Source organism: Cryptomeria japonica, chromosome 11 (assembly GCF_030272615.1).
Source record: "Cryptomeria japonica chromosome 11, Sugi_1.0, whole genome shotgun sequence".
NCBI lineage: Eukaryota > Viridiplantae > Streptophyta > Pinopsida > Cupressales > Cupressaceae > Cryptomeria > Cryptomeria japonica.
Window position 1 is genome coordinate 474,771,143 of NC_081415.1, and position 19,574 is coordinate 474,790,716.

The window sequence follows — 19,574 nt, forward strand, 5'->3', positions numbered from 1 at the left end:
TTAAGGTAGGAGATATGGTGATGATTCACCTCAACAAAGTGAGACTCCCTAAGGAGAAATACACCAAGTTGCTCATGAAAAAGATAGGTCCTTTCAAGGTCCTCAAAAGATGTGGATCTAATGCATAAAAAATAGACCTACCCTCGGATGTGGGACTATCTCCTATATTCAATGTTTCTGATATATATGCATATAAATGTCCTGTTGATCATGTTTGTGATGCAGGTCAGTCTGATTCATCTACTGCTGACATGATTGAAGGACTTCCCACACATTTAAAACTTGAGATTGAATGTATTTTGGATCAAAGGGTCAACAAGCAAACAAGGAGGAAGACTTACTTGGAGTACTTAGTCAAATGGAGGCATCAACCTTTAGAAGATGCTACATGGATGACTTATGAGGCCATTGAGAAGACAGGTGCTAAAATTGCAGACATTCCAATTCAAGGGACTTGAGTTTCTTTGGCCCGGGGAGTATGGTGCAGGGCACCTCTACTTTTCACAGTGTTTTCATGACTTAGGGGTGTCTAGTGAGTGTCTTGTGTTTTCTTTTGTTACAATAATGGGTTGGATCTCAAAGATCACCTTGATGTAATAAAATGCCCTTTGTGTGGTCAATAACCTCTCAAGTACACACATAAACCTAGAGGTTTATTAGGCCATGTGGGCTTGAATTATGAAATTTTGTGTTTGATGGACCTAGAATGTTGTCTTAGGTGTTTTGAAGCCTAATGGTGACCTTGGATGTGTTTGACAAGGTCTAGGTGTTTAGTGATCAAAATTACAAAATGTTGCAAAATTGTTGTCATTGTTGTCAAGCAACTTTTGAAAAGTTGCCGATAGGAGTGTAACTTCCTTCCAACGGTCATAACCATTTAAAAGTTGGTTGTGGTCGTTGAGAGGAGTCCATATATGCTTACACAACCGAAGAAGAAAGGTTGTTGATAGTTGTTAATGATTTTGAGAAGTTTGGAGTATTTTCAATAAACAAATCTGATTTTGCCAGAACTGTGTTACAATTTCGTACTGTCCGTACAAGACATTGAATGTTTTCATGAAATTTTGGTTTGGTAGAAAAGAGCACTGAGTTACCTTCAAGATGAACTTGGTCTGACCCCTTGAAGTGGTGTTTGAAGGAAGATATTGTCATTTTATCCCCTGCATGTCCGAAACCCTCTATTTTCTAGGGTGTTGCATAGATGAAGCCCTAACTTGCAATCTAGTCATTGGTTTTCAACGGCCATTGGTAGAATGCAAGTTAGGAGGGTGTATTATGAGATTCCAAAGGGGCAAGGTCAAAGGAGTTGGTTTGGCATTTTGCCACCAACCCCTAGTCTAAACTTTGTGAGGGTTTAGATTACAACAATTAGAGATTGATTGATTGCAAGATGCACAACAGTGGGAAATTGAGTTGGATGATTGAATTGGTGTAGTTGGACTTTGGATAGGCCCTTTGAAGCTTTGGATCCTTCTTGTGACCCCATTCACTTACACCTCCTTTGTAAACCAGGCCTAACTCGATCAATTAAGTCTGTGACCCAAGTAGGTGTCTAGGAATGTTGCAGCAAGTTGGGGGACTGATTCTTTGGAGTCTGTTAGAGGTTCAAAAAGGGTATTCAAAACTAAAATTTGTTTGGGACCTTGTTTGGCACTTTTTGGAGTGAAGTTCAAAAAAGCAGTAAAATAGGGCTACTAGCCGAGTAGGTGTGATTAGGGGTAATGAGCAAAGCTATTGCCCTTGTGAACCAAGAAGGTTGTGAAAGGTCTTGTTAGGACCTAGGAACATTGTGAAGGTGAGTACCAACCCTTGTAAGGGGTAAAAGTTCAAATTTGAGTCTGGTGTGTGTTGAAGCCTTTAAGGGCTTGAGATAGAAGGAGTAAAAGGTGTGTGTGTGTGGGGGGGTGTACTACCACCCTACTGCTGCTAAGGTCAAACTAGAATATAACCATTTATAAAAAACATGTAATCTTGAAGGGTTCAAGAAAACTTTAATAATAGACTCCTCACTTGAATATACACGCTAGTCACTAAGACACAAGGAAATATGGTGGCTACATCATCATCTAGGACCTATCTTAGATGCGAACGCATGACTTTCTGTGATGTTGGGAATTAGGATGAGCATTGCAGGCTCCTCTAAGCTATGGTCTTAGATTTTTAGTTTTGATATTTGTTTTGATACCATGGAGTTCACATTCCATGAGTTTTGTTATTCCCTTCAGCTAAAATTTGTGTTTATACTTATGTGATCAATGTATTCTTGTGTATGTGATCCAAGTAGCTTCTATTTGATGAGGTTATTCTATCTTTAACTAGTTTCCTAGCAAACTTGAACTTGAGATATGATTCCAGATTTGGCCTATCATTAGTACCATTTCTACTCCTTTCAAAATACACTTCAAATCTTTTGTAACTATAAAACAAATGTTAAATTGGGATATGGAAAGTTATAATGTAATATTTCCACTGACTAAAAATTTTCTAATAAACCTTTTAAGAGGCTATAAGATATTATTTTAGTTTGGTAAGTGCATGTCTACTTTCTGTTTCTGGAAAGGCCATATGTGATTTTGGATTACAACTCATTTTCAGCTGTGTAACTTGCATACATTATATTAGCGATTCTTTCTACATGACCTTAAATCAGGTAAATGATCAATATGTATATATGCACTTAAGTTACAATTAAATCATGCATTGTTAAAGAAGAATATGCTACTAAATTCAATGGAGTTTATTAATCATGCAAATAGAGGTTCTCAGAAAAATAAATTGTAGGACAGAATAGTTTTCTTCAAGAAAATCTAAATATTGCACATTCAATATTCCCTACCTCATACACAACTAAATTTTTTGTTTGCAATTGGTCCTCATCAGAAGCTTCTCCTTCCTCCTCTCCAATGAATGCAGCTTCAACCCCTCTAGTGTCGACATCACTATGGCTAGCTTCACCTATATTCTCTACAATGGTGTAGGTATGTTCATCGTTTGTTGCTCCTGGTGCCTCCACCAAAATACCCTTCACATAAAGTTGTAAACATATTTAGAGTATGTTGAACATATCTGTGTTAAAGCATAAAAATTTACTAGTTAAAGAATTTTAAGGCACTAAAATAAGAACCTAGGAGGGGCAACACATGCAGATACATCTGATCATATGCAGAAAGAAAAACATGACACCATCTAAACCCAGCATAAAGTATTGTTCGAAATGGATTTCATTACTTCAAGTGTACTTCAATAATTTTGAAAAGCCCAAGTCATTATTATCCAGAGAAACAACAAATGAAATTGTCATATCAACAACAAAGAAAAGTATTAATTTGATAAAATCAAAAGCAACAATATGAGGAAAATTTTGTTAAACTAGAAATAAAAACGCCTTCCAATCTTAGAGACACATACATGGATTAAGAATTGTTGAGGATATAAAAAGACTGGCTACAATGCACTAAGCTATCACTGAAATCTACTCATGCTAGTTTATAGTTGAACATGCAAAAGATTAAAGAAAAGATAAGTTACCAATCCTAGTACAAGTTTGGATTTGGGGTTTAGTTCATACAACAGTCAAAGTAAAATTAGGGGTTGGTTTGTTTTGTTGGATTCATCCACAGAAAAACATATAAAAAACAGAAGTATATACACATTTGCAGCAATAATTAAGTTCATAACACCACATAACATCATATAATAAACAAAACCACAATAAAAATTAAAACTACTACAATGTCAATTAGTCAAACTCAAAATGACATGATATCTATTAAAATTAAAAATAATTAAATCAACAATCAAGCAGCAATAATCAAGCTTCAGCATCTTGTGGGTCCTCAAAAATATTATCATCACCATCAATATTAGATGATTGGGGCACACAATGCCACTAGCACTTGCATGCTTGCTAGTTCATTCATACTCAACATCAACTCCAGCAAGTTGGGAAATGGAAGCATCCACGTTAATATGCTCTAACTTGATATACCATTTCATCTTGTCCTCTTCCTTGTAGACAATTTGTTTGTGTAATATGAGACATAAGATGAAAAGCATATACACTAAGTCCTCTACCATTCTAGAGTGCAATTGGTTGCAATTTATTGAGTGATGAAGGAGCATGTGCTCCAATTCCTCTCAGATGTAGATAGACTAACAACCTATTAAAACAAAGTTAGAGAGTTAGGAGTAAAAAATTTATAAATGAAACTCCCAAGATAAAAAAACAAACAGTTATAAAACTTGTTTTCAAGAAAACATTGATTGCAACATGTTTGTAATTGTTGGCTATGGAAGTACCATTAAGTATGAGCATCCCTTCTTGAACTTGTCACAAAGAACTTGTGATGTCCCCATTTTGAAATAGGATTTAATAATAAATACTAATAATAAAATTACAATATAAAAACATTAAATTTAAAATAATTAAAATTTAGTTAAGGTTAATGAATGGTAAAAAGGAATGAAGTGAAAATTTGTGACTCCCTCAAACACGAAGTATAAAAGGGAGGAGAGAACTTCATTTGGAGGTGGAGAATTTTAATCTACAATCAGAAGTGCAGATCAGAATTAAATAATAAGACAGCAATGAGGAGACATGACCCTTCAAAGGAAAATCTCCTTCAAAAGAAATTTGTCTCCTCAAAGAGAGATGGAGGTATAAAGGGAGTAAGCAATTAAGATGAAGAGAGGGGAATAGAAATTCAGATTATGAGTTTAATACAGAAGGAAGTGGGCATGAATCAAGGAATAAATGAAGAGAGGAAGAAAGAATGAAGCATAGGGATTAAGGAAGAGTTAATGGTGTTGGACATTGTTGCTGCTAGGATATGATGTTGTCCTTGATGTCAACATATTCTTGTGATTTATTGATCCGGTTTGCAGTGTGGTTTTTTTTATTAGTGCTTTGCAGAGTTTAGTGTTTCCTCTGGTATATTCCGGTGTGATCAGATTTTGAGTTATGATTTTGGGATATTGTTTGGGATGTTCATGTGTATCTACATTTTAAATGATTCGTGATTTGGTGCTCCGCGAGCTATCTTTCTAGTTGGAGTTGCTGCTGTTTGAGTGTTCTTGAGTTTCAGATGTTGATCCATGAAGATTTGATAAGTGGTGTTGGTGCAGCTATTGCGTATGGTTCTAATGTACTTGTTGGTGTTTCCAGATCGTGTCCTATTTGTTTCGATGGTCCACATTGATCATTGTGCGCAATCTTGGTGATTTTGTTGATCCGGTGATATTCTTCGTGTTATGCGGTATTCTTGGTGGTGTATGTTGTGAGGTATTCACACATCGCCCCATCGCAAATGGGGACCCCCACTGTTTCGCTTTTTAGGTTAGTCGTCGTAGCTTAGTTGTTAGTTCATGTCGAGTCTTAGCTATTAGCCTTTGCATTAGGGAGGTAAAGGCGCTTTAAATGGCTAGGAGTCAGGTGAATAGCCATGTGTGAAATGTGAAGTAAGTTTATAGGGTTTGTATGTCATGTCAGTCAATCAGGAGTCTATCTCTTGTTTGAGAATTAATGTAAGTATGAAGTTCGAGCATTTGAATGAGTTGTTCTAAGGATTGAACTCTTGTGCAGTAAAATGATCAATAAACTCATTTGTAATCTGCCTCATCTCTCAGTCTTCTGTAGGGTTTTAACTTCATGAGTTCACAACTTGAAGCAAACTTCATAAGTTCAAGGTCTGGACTGAACTCCAGGAGTTGAGAAATGTGGAGCGAACTTCATGTTTGGAAGAGACAAGCTAGCTTAGTTAGCAAGGCGATTGAAATAAGACTTCATGTGCACACCACTTAGAGAAAATTTCAAATCCACTTCATGAGTTCAGCATTTGGAGCGAATTTCCTACTTCATGATTTCATATTTTAGAGTGAATTTCATACTTCATGAGTTGCAAGTTTGGAGCGAACATCACGACTTCACCTCTTGGAGCGAACATCACGACTTCACCTCTTGGAGCGAACTTGAACTTCATGAGTTGAACTTTTGGAGCGAATTTCCTACTTCATGAGTTGAACTTTTGGAGCGAATTTCCTACTTCATGAGTTGGGGTATTGGAATGAATTTTAGCTTCAAAGACTTCACAAGCGAAATGGAAGATAAGGAGATGAAGGAAATTTGGAATCACTCACTTCATGTTCAAGCATTCACAAGCGAACTTCATGACTTGCCATCTTAGAGTGAACTTCATGACTTGCCATCTTAGAGCGAACTTCATGACTTGCCACCTTGGAGCAAACTTCATGACTTGCCACCTTGGAGGGAACTTCATGACTTGCCAACTGTTGGGACTTCAAAAATTTTGTCAATTTTTGAAGTCCCAGGCTCAAAATTTTAAATTTTTGCACTCAAAATCCCCTTTGCAAGATGACACGCAGGTTATCACACTATGGCAAGCAGTAATGTGTCGTATAACATGAGGTTTATATGATGCATCAATAACATAATTTGTTATTGACCCTATTCCTAACATCAACATCTCATGTCAATAACATGTTATGCTATTGACCGCCTTGAGTATTTGGGAAGCATATTATTGACCGTTGAGGCAGCAATAGGTGGCTAGGTATTTTGCAGCACAGGAGGGAGTCTTTTCGAGCTCCGAAATTTTTTTTTTTGAGTTGACTGGTCCACCCAGTCAACTCACTTATGGCTTCACCGGCTGATGGGTTCCATGTCATTGGCGAGTCGGTCTCCATGGTCCATCCCTGCTGGCTAGTGGTAGGACCATTTGTTATCCCGTGAGGCAAGATGACCAACCAAAGGATCACGCGGTACAAGGCAGGCCAGACAACAAAGGAAGGGTTTTCCTTATCCCGAGCGTTCTCACGGGGATGAGGAAAAGGCCGCGGGATGTGCTTCAAAGGTGAAAGTGTGCACCCCGGAGGTCATCAAATGGGCAGAAGATTGTGTCGTGGGATAAGAGATGACTGAGGGTTACAAAGGGAAAGCTTATCCCGCGTGGCTCCAAGGGCCCAAGTAAAAGGCCACGGGATAAGGAAACATAAGGGCAAAAGACAAAAGAACAAGGACCCAGGTTGTCGATGCACAAAGGAATAAAAGTAAAGACAAAGCGTAATGTGGGATAAGGAATAACGAGGGATGTTGCTACAGGAGGAAAAGCTTATCCCGCGCATGTTTTGAAGCTTAGAAAGAGGTTGTGGGATAAGAAAGGGCAGCCAAAGAAGGATAGTGACGGCTTATCCCGCGAAGGTAAAAGGGGTGCTCTCGGGTGATGCGGGATAAGAATGCAATGCAAACACATAGAAACCTTATCCCGCGGGGATAGTTGAGGTAGTAAAGGGTGGCGAGGGATAGGGGAAGCCGATAGAAGCTAAGGCACAGGGAATCGACAGTGTTATCCTGCGCGGGGAGAATGAGCATAGCGAGAGCTTGCGAGATATGGAAAGGTAAAGCCGATGGAGGCCAAGGCTTATCCCACGGAGATAAAGGGGATGTCTCCAAACGCCGCAGGGTAAGCGAGTGAAGGAACAAAGAGGGTTTTCTTCATCTCGCGCGTCCCCGTGGGGATAAGGAAAGGGCCGCGGGATAAGAGGACGATAGAGGCAAAAGATAAATGGGCTTATCCCGCAAGGGTGAAGCGATGTCTCTGAGGTAGTGCGGAATAAGTAAGACAAAGAAAACGATGCAGCCCATTATCCCGCGACGCTGAAGACCAAATGATGGAACCACAGGGGCACATAACACGCGTGTTATGCGATTTGCAGAGCACAGGCCGATGGTCAAATTGTCCATGTGAAGGGTTGACGAAGGTTGACCCGAGGACTTCCATGTGAAGGGTTGACGAAGGTTGACCCGAGGGCTTCCATGTGCATAGTGCAATTTTTTTTCATGACAACTTAGTTTTCTTTCAGTCTATACTTTCTTAATGTTTCAAATAGTTTGTAACCTGGATAAAAAAAAAATTAGAGGTTTTAGTTGTAGTTGTCTCTCAAGCCCAATGGTTGCATGTTACCCTATTTGAATGTTAAATCTGCATATTGTGGAGTTGACTCTACTGCCCATACAAGGGACTGGTCATGGTTGTTGCTTTCCATTTTCAGAATCTTATCATAATCAAAATCTCTTTTACTTTTTGCATTTCTTTCTGCAGTAGGAGTAGGACTAGTATAGAAAAACCCCTCCTCAATGAGTGCTTAGATGCTTACAAACTAAGGTTAAAGCCATAACCAGGAGTTTATTCATCTTCCTTGGTATCTTTCATTGGAATGATCTGTCGTAAATGTAATGTCAAAGAGTCTTAGAAGCTGGAGTTATTAGGACATTACATAGGTTCACCAGCCTTGGTCTCACAGAGCCAAAAGAATAGGAGATCTTAGTCTTGTGAGTGAATCTCGTTCGTTGGCCAAACCCTTCCCCGCGTTTGTTGATGAATTAGTGGCAATCCCTCTAGAACCCGGGGACTGTTGGTTTGGTAACCAACACCAACTTGGAGCAAATTACATCTTCAAGCCTTCATGAGTGAAGTTGGGAATAAAGGAAAGAAGCAAATTTGAGAACATGAACTTCATGAATTCAACCTTTAGAGCGAACTTCATGAGTTGCAAGTTTGGAGCGAACTTCACAACACCTTTTGGAGCGAATTTTATCAATGAACACACATGAGCAAGCCTACATGAAGCGAAATTGAAAGAGAAGTGAAAGATGATTGATAGCATTTAGCCTTGAATAGATTCAATTTGAAAATAAACTTCATGAACTCAACATTTGGAGTGAATTTCCTACTTCATGACTTCACCTTTTGGAGCGAATTTCATGTTTGAGAAATTTCAAGCAAACTTCATGAAGCAAGAATGTGGAGTAAACTTCAAGAGCTCCTCTTTAAGAGCGAAAAACAACTTCAAGTGTTGCTTCATGAGGGCGAATTTTTTTATATGCTCTTATTAAACCTATATATCGTGTAATTGATACTTGCTTGTTTGTTTTGCAGGAGATGAAGAAAGAAATAAGGAGGTCACACAAGAAGCATTCACTTACACGAAGACATGAAGGGAGTCACAGAGAAGGAATTCCAAAGAAGAGGGATAGTGGTGACATCAGAAGTACATCAATACTTCAAAACCAAGACCTACATCGAACATGATTGAAGAAGCAAATAGTTTCAGAAGAGTTAATCAAAGTTTGCTTCTCATCATCATTATCACATTGAGAAACTGAATAATGTTGAGTATCAAGAGATATCTCTCAACATTCCATCATGATGATGAATCAAATCAAGTTTACAAGTGCAAGATTGAGGTGGCAGCCCAGTCATCCCTTCCACCAATCCGAGGGGTCCACATCAACACGTCCAAGTTCAATGAATCAAGCTCATATATGAAGGCACAAACTCCAATGTAACTACCCTCAATATCTATTGGTCCACATTCTCTGAATGTAAATTTTTCATTGGAGAGTTTGTTGTAACAAACCCTAATTAGGATTTTCATAGTAAAATCTAGGCCATTGATGGAGATTCAATCCTAGCCATTCATTGTAAATGAGCTCTCTATAAAAGGCTCCAGTCTCTCATTTGTAAAGGTTAATAGCTAATAGTGGATAGTTAGTAGCAAAAGAAATAGGAGAAGAATAGAAAAGCAATTAGAGTAGAGTAGGAGGAGAAGGCAGAAATTGTTGCCTAAGTTGTAAATGAACTCCATTTTCATTGAAGTTATGGTGAAGTGTGTTGTTTCTTTACAATGTGCATGGTTTCTTGTTGGATCTTCATGTTAGATGATAAATAAATTAGATTGAATGGACAAATTTGTTGAATGTATTCATGTGGAATCCGCCTAGTCCATACCACTAGCCTCTTACTGATTGTAAGCGTGCCTTGTGTGATCAACTGAAACAATATGAGCTTAACTTCGAATCGTTCTACATTCATTGCTTATGCATTAACTTGAATGGTAATCGATGTTTGATGGTATTGATTCGAATATCTTTGAAATATCCTTAGAAGATTGCACTGAGCTTGTGTCAAATTGTTCAAGTCATAGTTGAAAAACTCTGCAAGTTTTTTAAAAACTCGCGAGAACTCGCAGGTCAAAATTGGCCACGAGTGACTCACTTCAAAAATCACGGACGAGTTTTGTCTTGACTCGCCACGATTTTAACTGCCAATACTCGCCTGAAAATCACGCATTTCGGGGATAAAAACGGCAGTTTAAAAAAAAGATTCATTCCATCCCGTCACACGACGATATTTCCGGCTTTTTTGGACGCGAAATAAACCTGCGTGATAGTATACGATTTCATAGTTTTTGGTCCTCATCGATCAGGTAAGGTTTTGAGTCTTCATTCTTTTGAGTCTTCAATTTAGGTTTTTAGCAAATAGCACACATATTTCAGTAAAAAATTAACAGTTATTTACTTTATGCGCAGTTAACAGAATAAGCACTTACATTTCTTAAGTGTTGAAATAAAAAGTTAAAACCATCCATACGATTTTAAATTTTAATATTGAATGGCATATTATATTCATCAAATAATATATTGAGAAAGTAATTTGCAACATAAAATCCCATTTTGTTAGAAAATTATTAACCAAATAATAATTATTAACTCAGGCAATTTAGTACGTAGTTTTAATTTTTAAATATAGGCACAAGAGGCTTCTTTTAGGTTAAAAAGATCAAATAAAACACGGCAATTAAAACTCAACAGCAGATTTATTTTTGTGGAAATTATAATTTATAATCTGTGATCCTGTATTTAATAAATACAGATTATAAATTATAATAAAATACAGAATATAAATTATAATCAAACAGTTAATATTGATTCGGTGATTGTAAATTAAACAGTTAACAGTCAATAATTTATGATCAAAAATAAGTTTTATAATTAAACAGTTCAATATTTAGATCTTTATTGTGTGATAAGTTTATGATCAATTTTTTATTTTCCCTAAATGTCGTCTCTCTCTTTTGCTAGGTTATCTTCCTATTTTTTTGAAAGAAAATGGCTTCTGCAGGTAGAGGTGGTGGCAGGAAGAGAGACCACTATTGGAAACATGCGACACCAGGTCCAACACGTGGAGAAGTCATTTGTATCCATTGCACTAAGCTTATGAAAGGTGGCATTAATCGGCTCAAATATCACCTTGCAAAGATTGAATGCCGAGATATCAGACCATGTACTAAATGTCTTGAAGAGGCTACAATGGATACAATAGCAACGCTTGAAGCATATGATCAAAGGAAGGCAACAAAAAAGAGAACAGTAGAGGCAATGGCAACTCCAAGGGCAGGTTTGAGTTCTACAGGGTCACATACTGATACAAATGTGGGGGCATCTAGTTCTTCCCTTGGGCCACGGATACAAGGAACAGGAAGTGTGGGCAGCCATATGGAAAACTACTTTGTTCCACGTAACACTCCTAGTGCACAACCTGGATTGCAAGGCACTGCATGAAATAAAGAGGCTCACCAACAGGCAAAGGTGGCGTGTGCTAGATTTTGGATCTACAACGATATTTCATTCAATGTTGTTTCTAGTCCATATTTGAACCATTTGGTCACCGCATTGATTGTGGCAGGTAAGGGGTTCAAGTCCCCAAGTCGTTATGAGATGAGTGGGCCATTATTGCAAGATGAGGTCCAAAACATTCATCCATTAGTGGAAGAGCAAAGGAGTATTTGGGAAAAGAAAGGCTGCACCATTCTTTCTGATGGGTGGACAGATGGTAGGAATAGGACACTCGTCAATTTTCTAGTTGCTTCAGGGGGACAATTAGTATTTTCAAAATCAATTGATGCCTCTAATGAAGTGAAGAATGCAGAGACCTTGTGCAACATGTTGGATGAGGTGGTGATGGATGTGGGAGTGCAGAATGTTGTCCAGGTTGTGACTGATAATGCAGCTGCATATGTGGCAGCCAGCAAACTTCTAATGGCTAGGCATCCGACATTATTTTGGAGCCCTTGTGCTGCCCATTGTCTTGACTTGCTCCTTGAAGACATAGGGAAACTAAGTTGGGTGAATAAAGTGGTTGAAGATGGAAGGAATATCACCAAATACATCTACAATCACACATGGGTCCTAAATCTTATGAGAGAGCACACTGATGGTAAGGATCTTGTGCGATCGGGGGTCACACGCTTTGCTACCAATTTCCTCACCTTGCAAAGCATACTAGCTGCATTGCCCAACTTGAAGTGGATGTTCGTGAGTGAAAGATGGTTGGGGAGTCCTTAAGCTACGAAGCTTGAAGCAGAGAAGGTTGTGGTTGCCATTTTTTATTCTAATTTTGCTAAGATGGTGAACGAGATCATCAATGTAAGTTTTGCAACTTTAATTGATGATTTATTATTTAATTTTCTAATCTTACAATATGCTGATTTTGTTAAATTTTTTATATCTAGGTGTCCGAACCGTTGGTGAGGGTGCTACGAATGGTGGATGGGGATCATAACTCCATGGGGTATCTATATGAGGCCATGGATAAGGCCAAAGAGGCGATTCAACACTTGTATGGGTCAAACAAGACCAAGTATGAACCCATATGGCACATAATTGATCGGAGGTGGAACCATCAACTCCACCAACATATTCATGTTGCTGCCTACTACTTGAATACCAAGTTTTTCTACTCCCCGAGTTTTAGAGCAGATGCAGAGGTTAAAGTTGGCCTCGACACATGCATTCGGAGATTAGTTGATGATGAGAGCCTTCGAGACCTAATACTTGATGAGTTGCAGAGCTATAAGAAGGCCGCAGGGCCATTGTTTTCTTCACATGATTGCAAACATAGGAGAGACACCCTACAAATAGGTAAAAAAAACATATCCTTAATTTTATTTTACCATTTACTTCTCTCTTTAAGATTATTAAAATCTTTGCAGGTTATAAATGACATTTTTTATCCTTGCAGATTTGTGGTGGGAAGATTATGGTGCCACAACGCCTAATCTTCAAAAGCTTGCCATCCGCATATTATCGCAGCCTTGTAGTGCTTCTGGTTGTGAGCGCAACTGGAGTGTTTTTTAGGCCATCCACACAAAAAAACGCAATAGGTTGACTCAACAACGCTTGAATGATCTTGTCTATGTGCGGTACAACCTTCGATTGCATGAGAGGAAGGTGAAAGGGCAAGATTCACATGAGGCACTTGACTTGGATGACATTGATCCATATTCAGCAGAATGGGTTGCTGCTCCTGATGATGTTGATAATGATTTGGATCCATTCCTTACTGATGAGTAGCTAGATGAGTTGGAGAGGGCAGGAGAGGAATGGGATGCGGAAGTGGGAGCACGTGACGAGGAGGAGTGTGAGGTTGATCATGCAGCAAAGGAGCCTATTGAGGATGTTGCCACTACTTCAGCACCACCCCCTCAGCGGCAACAATCTGTTTTGAGTTTTAGTCGTACTAGGCGCAATTTATGATTTCTCATTTTCATTGATACCAAAACTTGAACTTGATATGTAATCAGAATTTCAGAGGTTGTTGTTTTTTGGTCTATAACTCTATGTCACTATGATACATTGATATGTATTGAGCTCTTATTCACATGTTGCACTTGCTTTTTGGTTTATGCTATGTATTTAACTTAGAATTTGATTTATATATCATGGAAATCAATATATGTTATACAAATTTGGTGTAAATGTGTGTTTTTGAATAATATGTTTTAAAAAAAATGTATTTTCAAATGTTCGATGAAATTGCCGAGTATTGCCGAGTTTTTCCCCGAGTTTTGGCAAGTCTCGAGTTTTTAAAAAAAATTGGGCTTGCCGAGTCATTGTCGAGTCCAAGTTTTTCAACTATGGTTCAAGTTGATGGTGAGACCTCGCTCGATAGGATTCCATCTAATCATTCACTCATCTTCCTGCATTTTTAGGATTAGAATAGACTCTCTCAACCTTTCATCTTTTGCCATTTTTTTCAAACTCCAACTAATTTAGGATCAAAAGCATCACCATATTGTAACATCAGATGATCTAAGTTCCAACGAATCAAGCATTCAGGCATTCAAATGTAAGTCCCCTTGTGATTCCAGCATAATCACATCAACCAACAAAGCTTATCCACACGTAGTCACCCTACAGTCATGAACCTTAGAGTCTTCTCAAGTGATCCTTAAGCTAATCTTCAGCATTTGAGAGATTTTGTTCAAGAGAGGATAAGATACTTTTGGGTATTTTATTCTGTGTTCACATGTGCATAAAAAACACATCAACGGTGTAGCGTGTTGCGGTTGTTGTTGGCAAGATTTCCAGTGGTGCTGCATGTTTGAAGATTTTATTTAGGTCCATGTTATATCATGTATATCATTATATTGGTCTGGTGGTCGATCTTTGTATGGTGTGATGGAATTTTGTAATTGTGAGTTGAGGGTTTAGCCGACCTTGTTGCCAAGGTTGATAAATTGTATATATAGGTGATTTAGTCATGTAAATTGTGTATCGATATAGTGTTTGCATTATCAAAAGAGTGGTATATGTGGTGCTTAAGCAAATTTATCCTTCGGTGTGGTGCATTGAGCAGAGATTGTAGGGCAGACCAATGTGCTTAACCAGAACTGTCATCAAGCATAAGGAGATGCTATATTTGTAGTTCATGTAATCCGGATTGTAGTCCAATCATTATTGTAAGGTAGTGAACCTTCCCCGAGGGTTGTAGCCTTCTGGGTCATCTTATTTTGAGCAGTGAGCTCTAGACAGTGTGTCTGAATGCATGTGCATTCCTCATTGTAATATTTTCACATACTACTGCAGGGTATCATCTTATTGTGAGTAGGTGCCCACTGTGGTTTTTTCCTTAACCGGGATTTCCCCGTCAAAATCTTCGTGTTGTGTGTTGTGCTGTCAATTTGCTTATCTTTGTTGTTACTGCAGTTTATCAAATTTGCTTTTAAGGCTAAGTTTGATAATCCGGTGAATAAATCACATCTCCAAATTCTCACACTCCTACTTTGGATGATTAAGAATGGAAATCAACAAATTTATCTCTCTATCCTATGCACCTAAGTCTCGAATATAGCTTGAAATTTGATGTTGTAATTCCTAAATGGATGAATTGTAGAAGAACCACATTGAAAATTGTGGGAAAACCTTGTCGAAAAAACCCTTGCTGAAAACCATGTCAGAAATCTCATGGAAAAACACTATTTGAAATTGTGGGAAGAAACCCTCCAATAAATTCTAATTAAACTTGAAAATACGAGGTGAAAATCAGAGAGAACTGGTCAAAATTGGTAGTCAATGGCATTTCACAAAAAAAAATCGCGAGGACTTCACCAATTTGTCATGCAATTTTTCTGATTTATGCTTCTATGATCCTACCAGCCTACAGGGAAAAGATAAAACAATGAAATGCATTCTATTCAAAAGCAATTTGAAGGTCTAAGAAAGGGATTTATAAACTTGATCCAAAAATAAAATCAAATAGACCGACATTGCATTTCTATATATGTATGCCTTTAACTACTTCATGACTAATGCGTGTTGAGCATGCTTTCTCCTTGTATATTTAATATGCGCTCTTTTCTCATGAACGCCTTGTGTTTGCTTCATGTCTGATCTGTTTTCAGCATGTATGCCTTGTGCCTTATATGCATTTGTGTGTTGCTTCATAACCGATGTTTGTCCACTCCATGAGTGCCTCTCATATATACTTTGTACCTTATGTGTATTTATGTATTGCTTCATGACTTAGATGTGTGCTTCATGCCTTACATGTATACTTCATGCCTCCATGTATTTATGTGTATTACTTCATGTCTTACATGTTTTATGTGTATGCTTCATGCTTTAGGCCTTGCATGTATTCATGTGTATGATTCACACCCTAATTATAATTCATGCTTACGTGTATTCGTGTGTATACTTCATGCTTTGCGTGTATGTTTCATGCCTGACATGTATTCATATGTATACTTCAAGCTATATGCCTTGCGTGTATTCGTGTGTATGATTCATGCCTTATGTGTATTCATGTGTATACCTCATACTTTACGTGTTTGCTTCATACCAAATGTAAATCAGCATATTTGCTTCATGTGTGTTTTATATGCGTACCCTTCTCATGTATGCTTGGTGTCTTGTATATATGCTTTATCTTATGTGCATTTATGTGTTTCCCTCATGTCTGGCATGGTGTGTGTTCCTTCATAATGTATGCCTTATTGTAATGTCCCCATTTTGAAGAAGAATTAATTAATTAATTTAATTAATTAAGTTGTCCAAATTATTGATATATTTTATGGATAGCTTGATTATTTATTTTAATTAATAATATTAAAAATATTATTTCATAAGTCACTTCTAGAAGAATCTGGATGTTGGAGTAAAAAAGTATAAAAGGAGATCAAGATGAAGCTTCAAGGCAGATTGGAGAATTGATATTTGAATTGAATTGGTTTCGTAGAACCGAGAGGTGTCTGCAGACTACAGTCTTTGGGAACGAAAACTCCCATAGATTGCATAACTGAGGGAGTGGAAGACCTTCTGAGGGGTTGCAGCTGAGAGTGGAGGATAATTCAGTCCTTCACATTGTGCTTATTGAGAATTTCGTAGCATTTTCAGGGTATAAGGGCATTGGATTACTTTCAGTTCATCTTATTTGATACCTATATGCATCGAACTGCTTGTGGAGGATAGGCGATCTCTTTTGAAGCATTGTGGAGGTGATTTGAAGGAGTAAATCAGTCAAAATCAGATCTGAAGACAAGTTGCAGCAGACCTCCATAACCCACAATTTCATCCTTATCCCATCTTTGGAGCACCGAATCACACCAAGGGGGTCATCGCTTATTACAAGAGGGAGAGGCAATTCATTTAAGAGTGAGATGAGGGAGAATCAGGTGGAGATCAAGGCCCAATTAAATTCTGGAAAAAAAATCGAACCAGTTTGAAGATATTTCACATTTTTTATTTCAGACTCCCATTGAGGCATCAATTTGGTCATCTAACATTGACATCTTGATTTGTGGAGAAGGGTGATCATTCTTGGAGAAAGAATGGAGGCTTAGAAGCTGAAAAATAGATGGTTCTCAGACCCTTACAGCAGCAGCAGGGGCGATCTGATATTGGGGTAGAAATTGGACATTGAAAGCTCCAAAATTGTCAATATTACTCTCTACATCAACTACCCAAGAAGGCGATTTGTTTCCAGGTTCCTTTATCCACATTCCATGTACTTGTTTCCTGGTTATGTGTATGTGTCCATGGCTGCCACGAATCTTCAGACTTTCTAAAAAAATCATTGATAGATTGCTAGGTGTTTGGCACATTGATTTGATCATTGTAATAAGTCCATTTGTCTCAAAATTAAGAAGTAATAAGATTGCATCTTTTATCTAAATTTTCTGAGGATTCATACCAACTGTTTGTCATAATGTCAGCATGCTGGAGTTATATGTTAAGGTGTCTAAAGTAGCCTCAAACTCTATAATATAGAATTAAATGCATCTTTGGTAATTGACCAATTCCATTAGAAGTCATTTATGAATGTTTATTCATGAAAAATATGAGTTTGAAGACCACCATATCATTCTGAAAATTCTGAGACAAACCATAACAGCATGACACACGAACCCTGAACGGAGATTATTAGCAAATATTCCTTGTATTTTCAATCATACTACTACAGGGGTGTAAGCCAGTAATTAGTAAATACGGCTTTTTAATGCTTTAATAGAAAATAATAGTATTAAGTTGTTTCTGCGGGTAGTTAGTTGTCGGACGGTTGGTGGCCTAACCAACCGCGAACTCTTTATATTGTAAACTTGTAGCACATTGTGAGAGGATGGTATTGGGAGATGAATATGATATACACCTGTGTTACGCAAATCTATTCGGGTATACTGTGTTGTGCGCTATTGGTTCCATGTTAATGAATGAATTGTGATACTTTAGTATTGTACATTGTATATTGATGTTCCATATGCTACCACCTGAACCACGAAGGCTACTAACATTTTGGCGCCGCTGCCTAAGTCGAACCTGAAGGTCTGAGGAGGGAAAGCTGGCAGGATGGAAGTATAATGGGTCGTCCATTCGACCAAAATATCCTGGTGATAGACAGTGACATAGAAGATAACATGGAAGTAACCAGGGAGGATCAGTTGACACAGGACCTGATTCATGCGTGGGACGTTTCCATGGACCGGTACGTACAGCAAGAAGCGGAACTGAGCGCTGTCTCGGCTGATACAGTACGGGCGGAACTCAACATGAACCAGGCAATACATGATCTCCTGGGTAGCCTTCCAAGGTTGTTGGCACGTGTACTCGTGGAACGTGAAGAGGAACGAGAGAACACACGAAGGGAGCAATGCAGGCAGCAAGTGCTCCAACAGTATAAAGAAAGGACTCAAAGGGAAGAAGAACAGAGGGACTATACACAACGACGAAACCGCCGCAATTCCAAAAATTAATGCCAAATACACTAAACAAAGATCGAAACCGAGAAGCCCCGGAGGAACAAGAAGGGAATCAAGAAGACATAGTAAGAAGATCCCTGCGGATCCAAGAACAACTTGAGAGGCGCCTGAAACTCTACAAGATAGTGGAAGAAAGAGGGAGCGTGGCGGAAGGTTCTCGACAACATACACAAGCTTGGGACAAGAGTCACAACAGCCCAGAGGTATTAGGTAGCAGTGATAATTGGGAAGAAACAACTGCCCCAACCGAGTCATCCAACAATTCCCAGGACAACTCGGGAAGTACACGGAAGATGGCACATAACCCCGAAAAACAGAAACTCCCTAGATTCAATGGACTAGGATCGGAGGATCCCGCCCGCCACTGTAAAACTTGTGTCACCATATGGCAGGCCAATGGCGAGGATGATGAGGATAACTGGCTAAAAGCATTTCCAACCACCCTGCGGGGTATTGCCATTGATTGGTACACGGACCTACCCATCACTTCAAAGGATACCTGGAAAAGACTTGCTAAGGCATTTGAGGAGGAGTTTCGGCTACTGCGGGACGATGACGAGATCGCCGCGGAAATATACAACACCAAACAGGGCAAGAGTGAGACGGTGCGGTCCTACTACCGCAAACTAAAAAAATTAATTGGCAAAATGGATAATACCCCCGCCAACGGGTTAAAGAAGCGATGGTTTATTGAGGGTTTGCAACCATCATTGCTGAAAAAGATGAAGGTAGTACCCCATCCACTTTCATGGAGGCATACAATAGAGCCATGGATATTGAAAGTGAGAACAAGACATCAAAGGGCAAGAAGCGTACAAGCGATGAAGATAGCAGTGATCAGGAGAGCGAGGAGGAGTCACGTACGATACAAGCACTCAGGAAGGATATGAGACGGATGATGCGGGAAATGAGGACGCAAAAAGAAGAAAGTAGGGAGGGCAGAGACCTCTGGTGCACAGAGTGCAAACTGGAGGGACACACAAAAACCAATTGTCCAAAGAAAGCTTTTTGTGACATCTGCCAAGTGTTGGGACATGCTATTAAGGAATGCCCCTACAACTTGAAGGCTAGGAATGCCCAGGTACTTTATACTCAAGAACAGGCAACACCACCCACTACACCCACCAAGAACACAAACCCAGATGCGTCACCAGACCCAGATGCGTCACCAGGCGGCTATA

At 38.8% G+C, this 19,574-nt stretch overlaps 1 protein-coding gene across 2 annotated transcripts in view; it reads right to left on the bottom strand.

Moving 5' to 3' along the window:
* LOC131068636 (anaphase-promoting complex subunit 2) overlaps positions 1–19,574 on the bottom strand; it is a 258,141-nt gene that overhangs the window by 50,236 nt on the left and 188,331 nt on the right. For both annotated transcript variants that reach the window (XM_058003876.2, XM_058003871.2), the window contains exon 14: positions 2,837–3,022. In XM_058003876.2, coding sequence (XP_057859859.1) covers positions 2,837–3,022 — 186 coding nt within the window. The remainder of the gene's footprint in view (positions 1–2,836; positions 3,023–19,574) is intronic.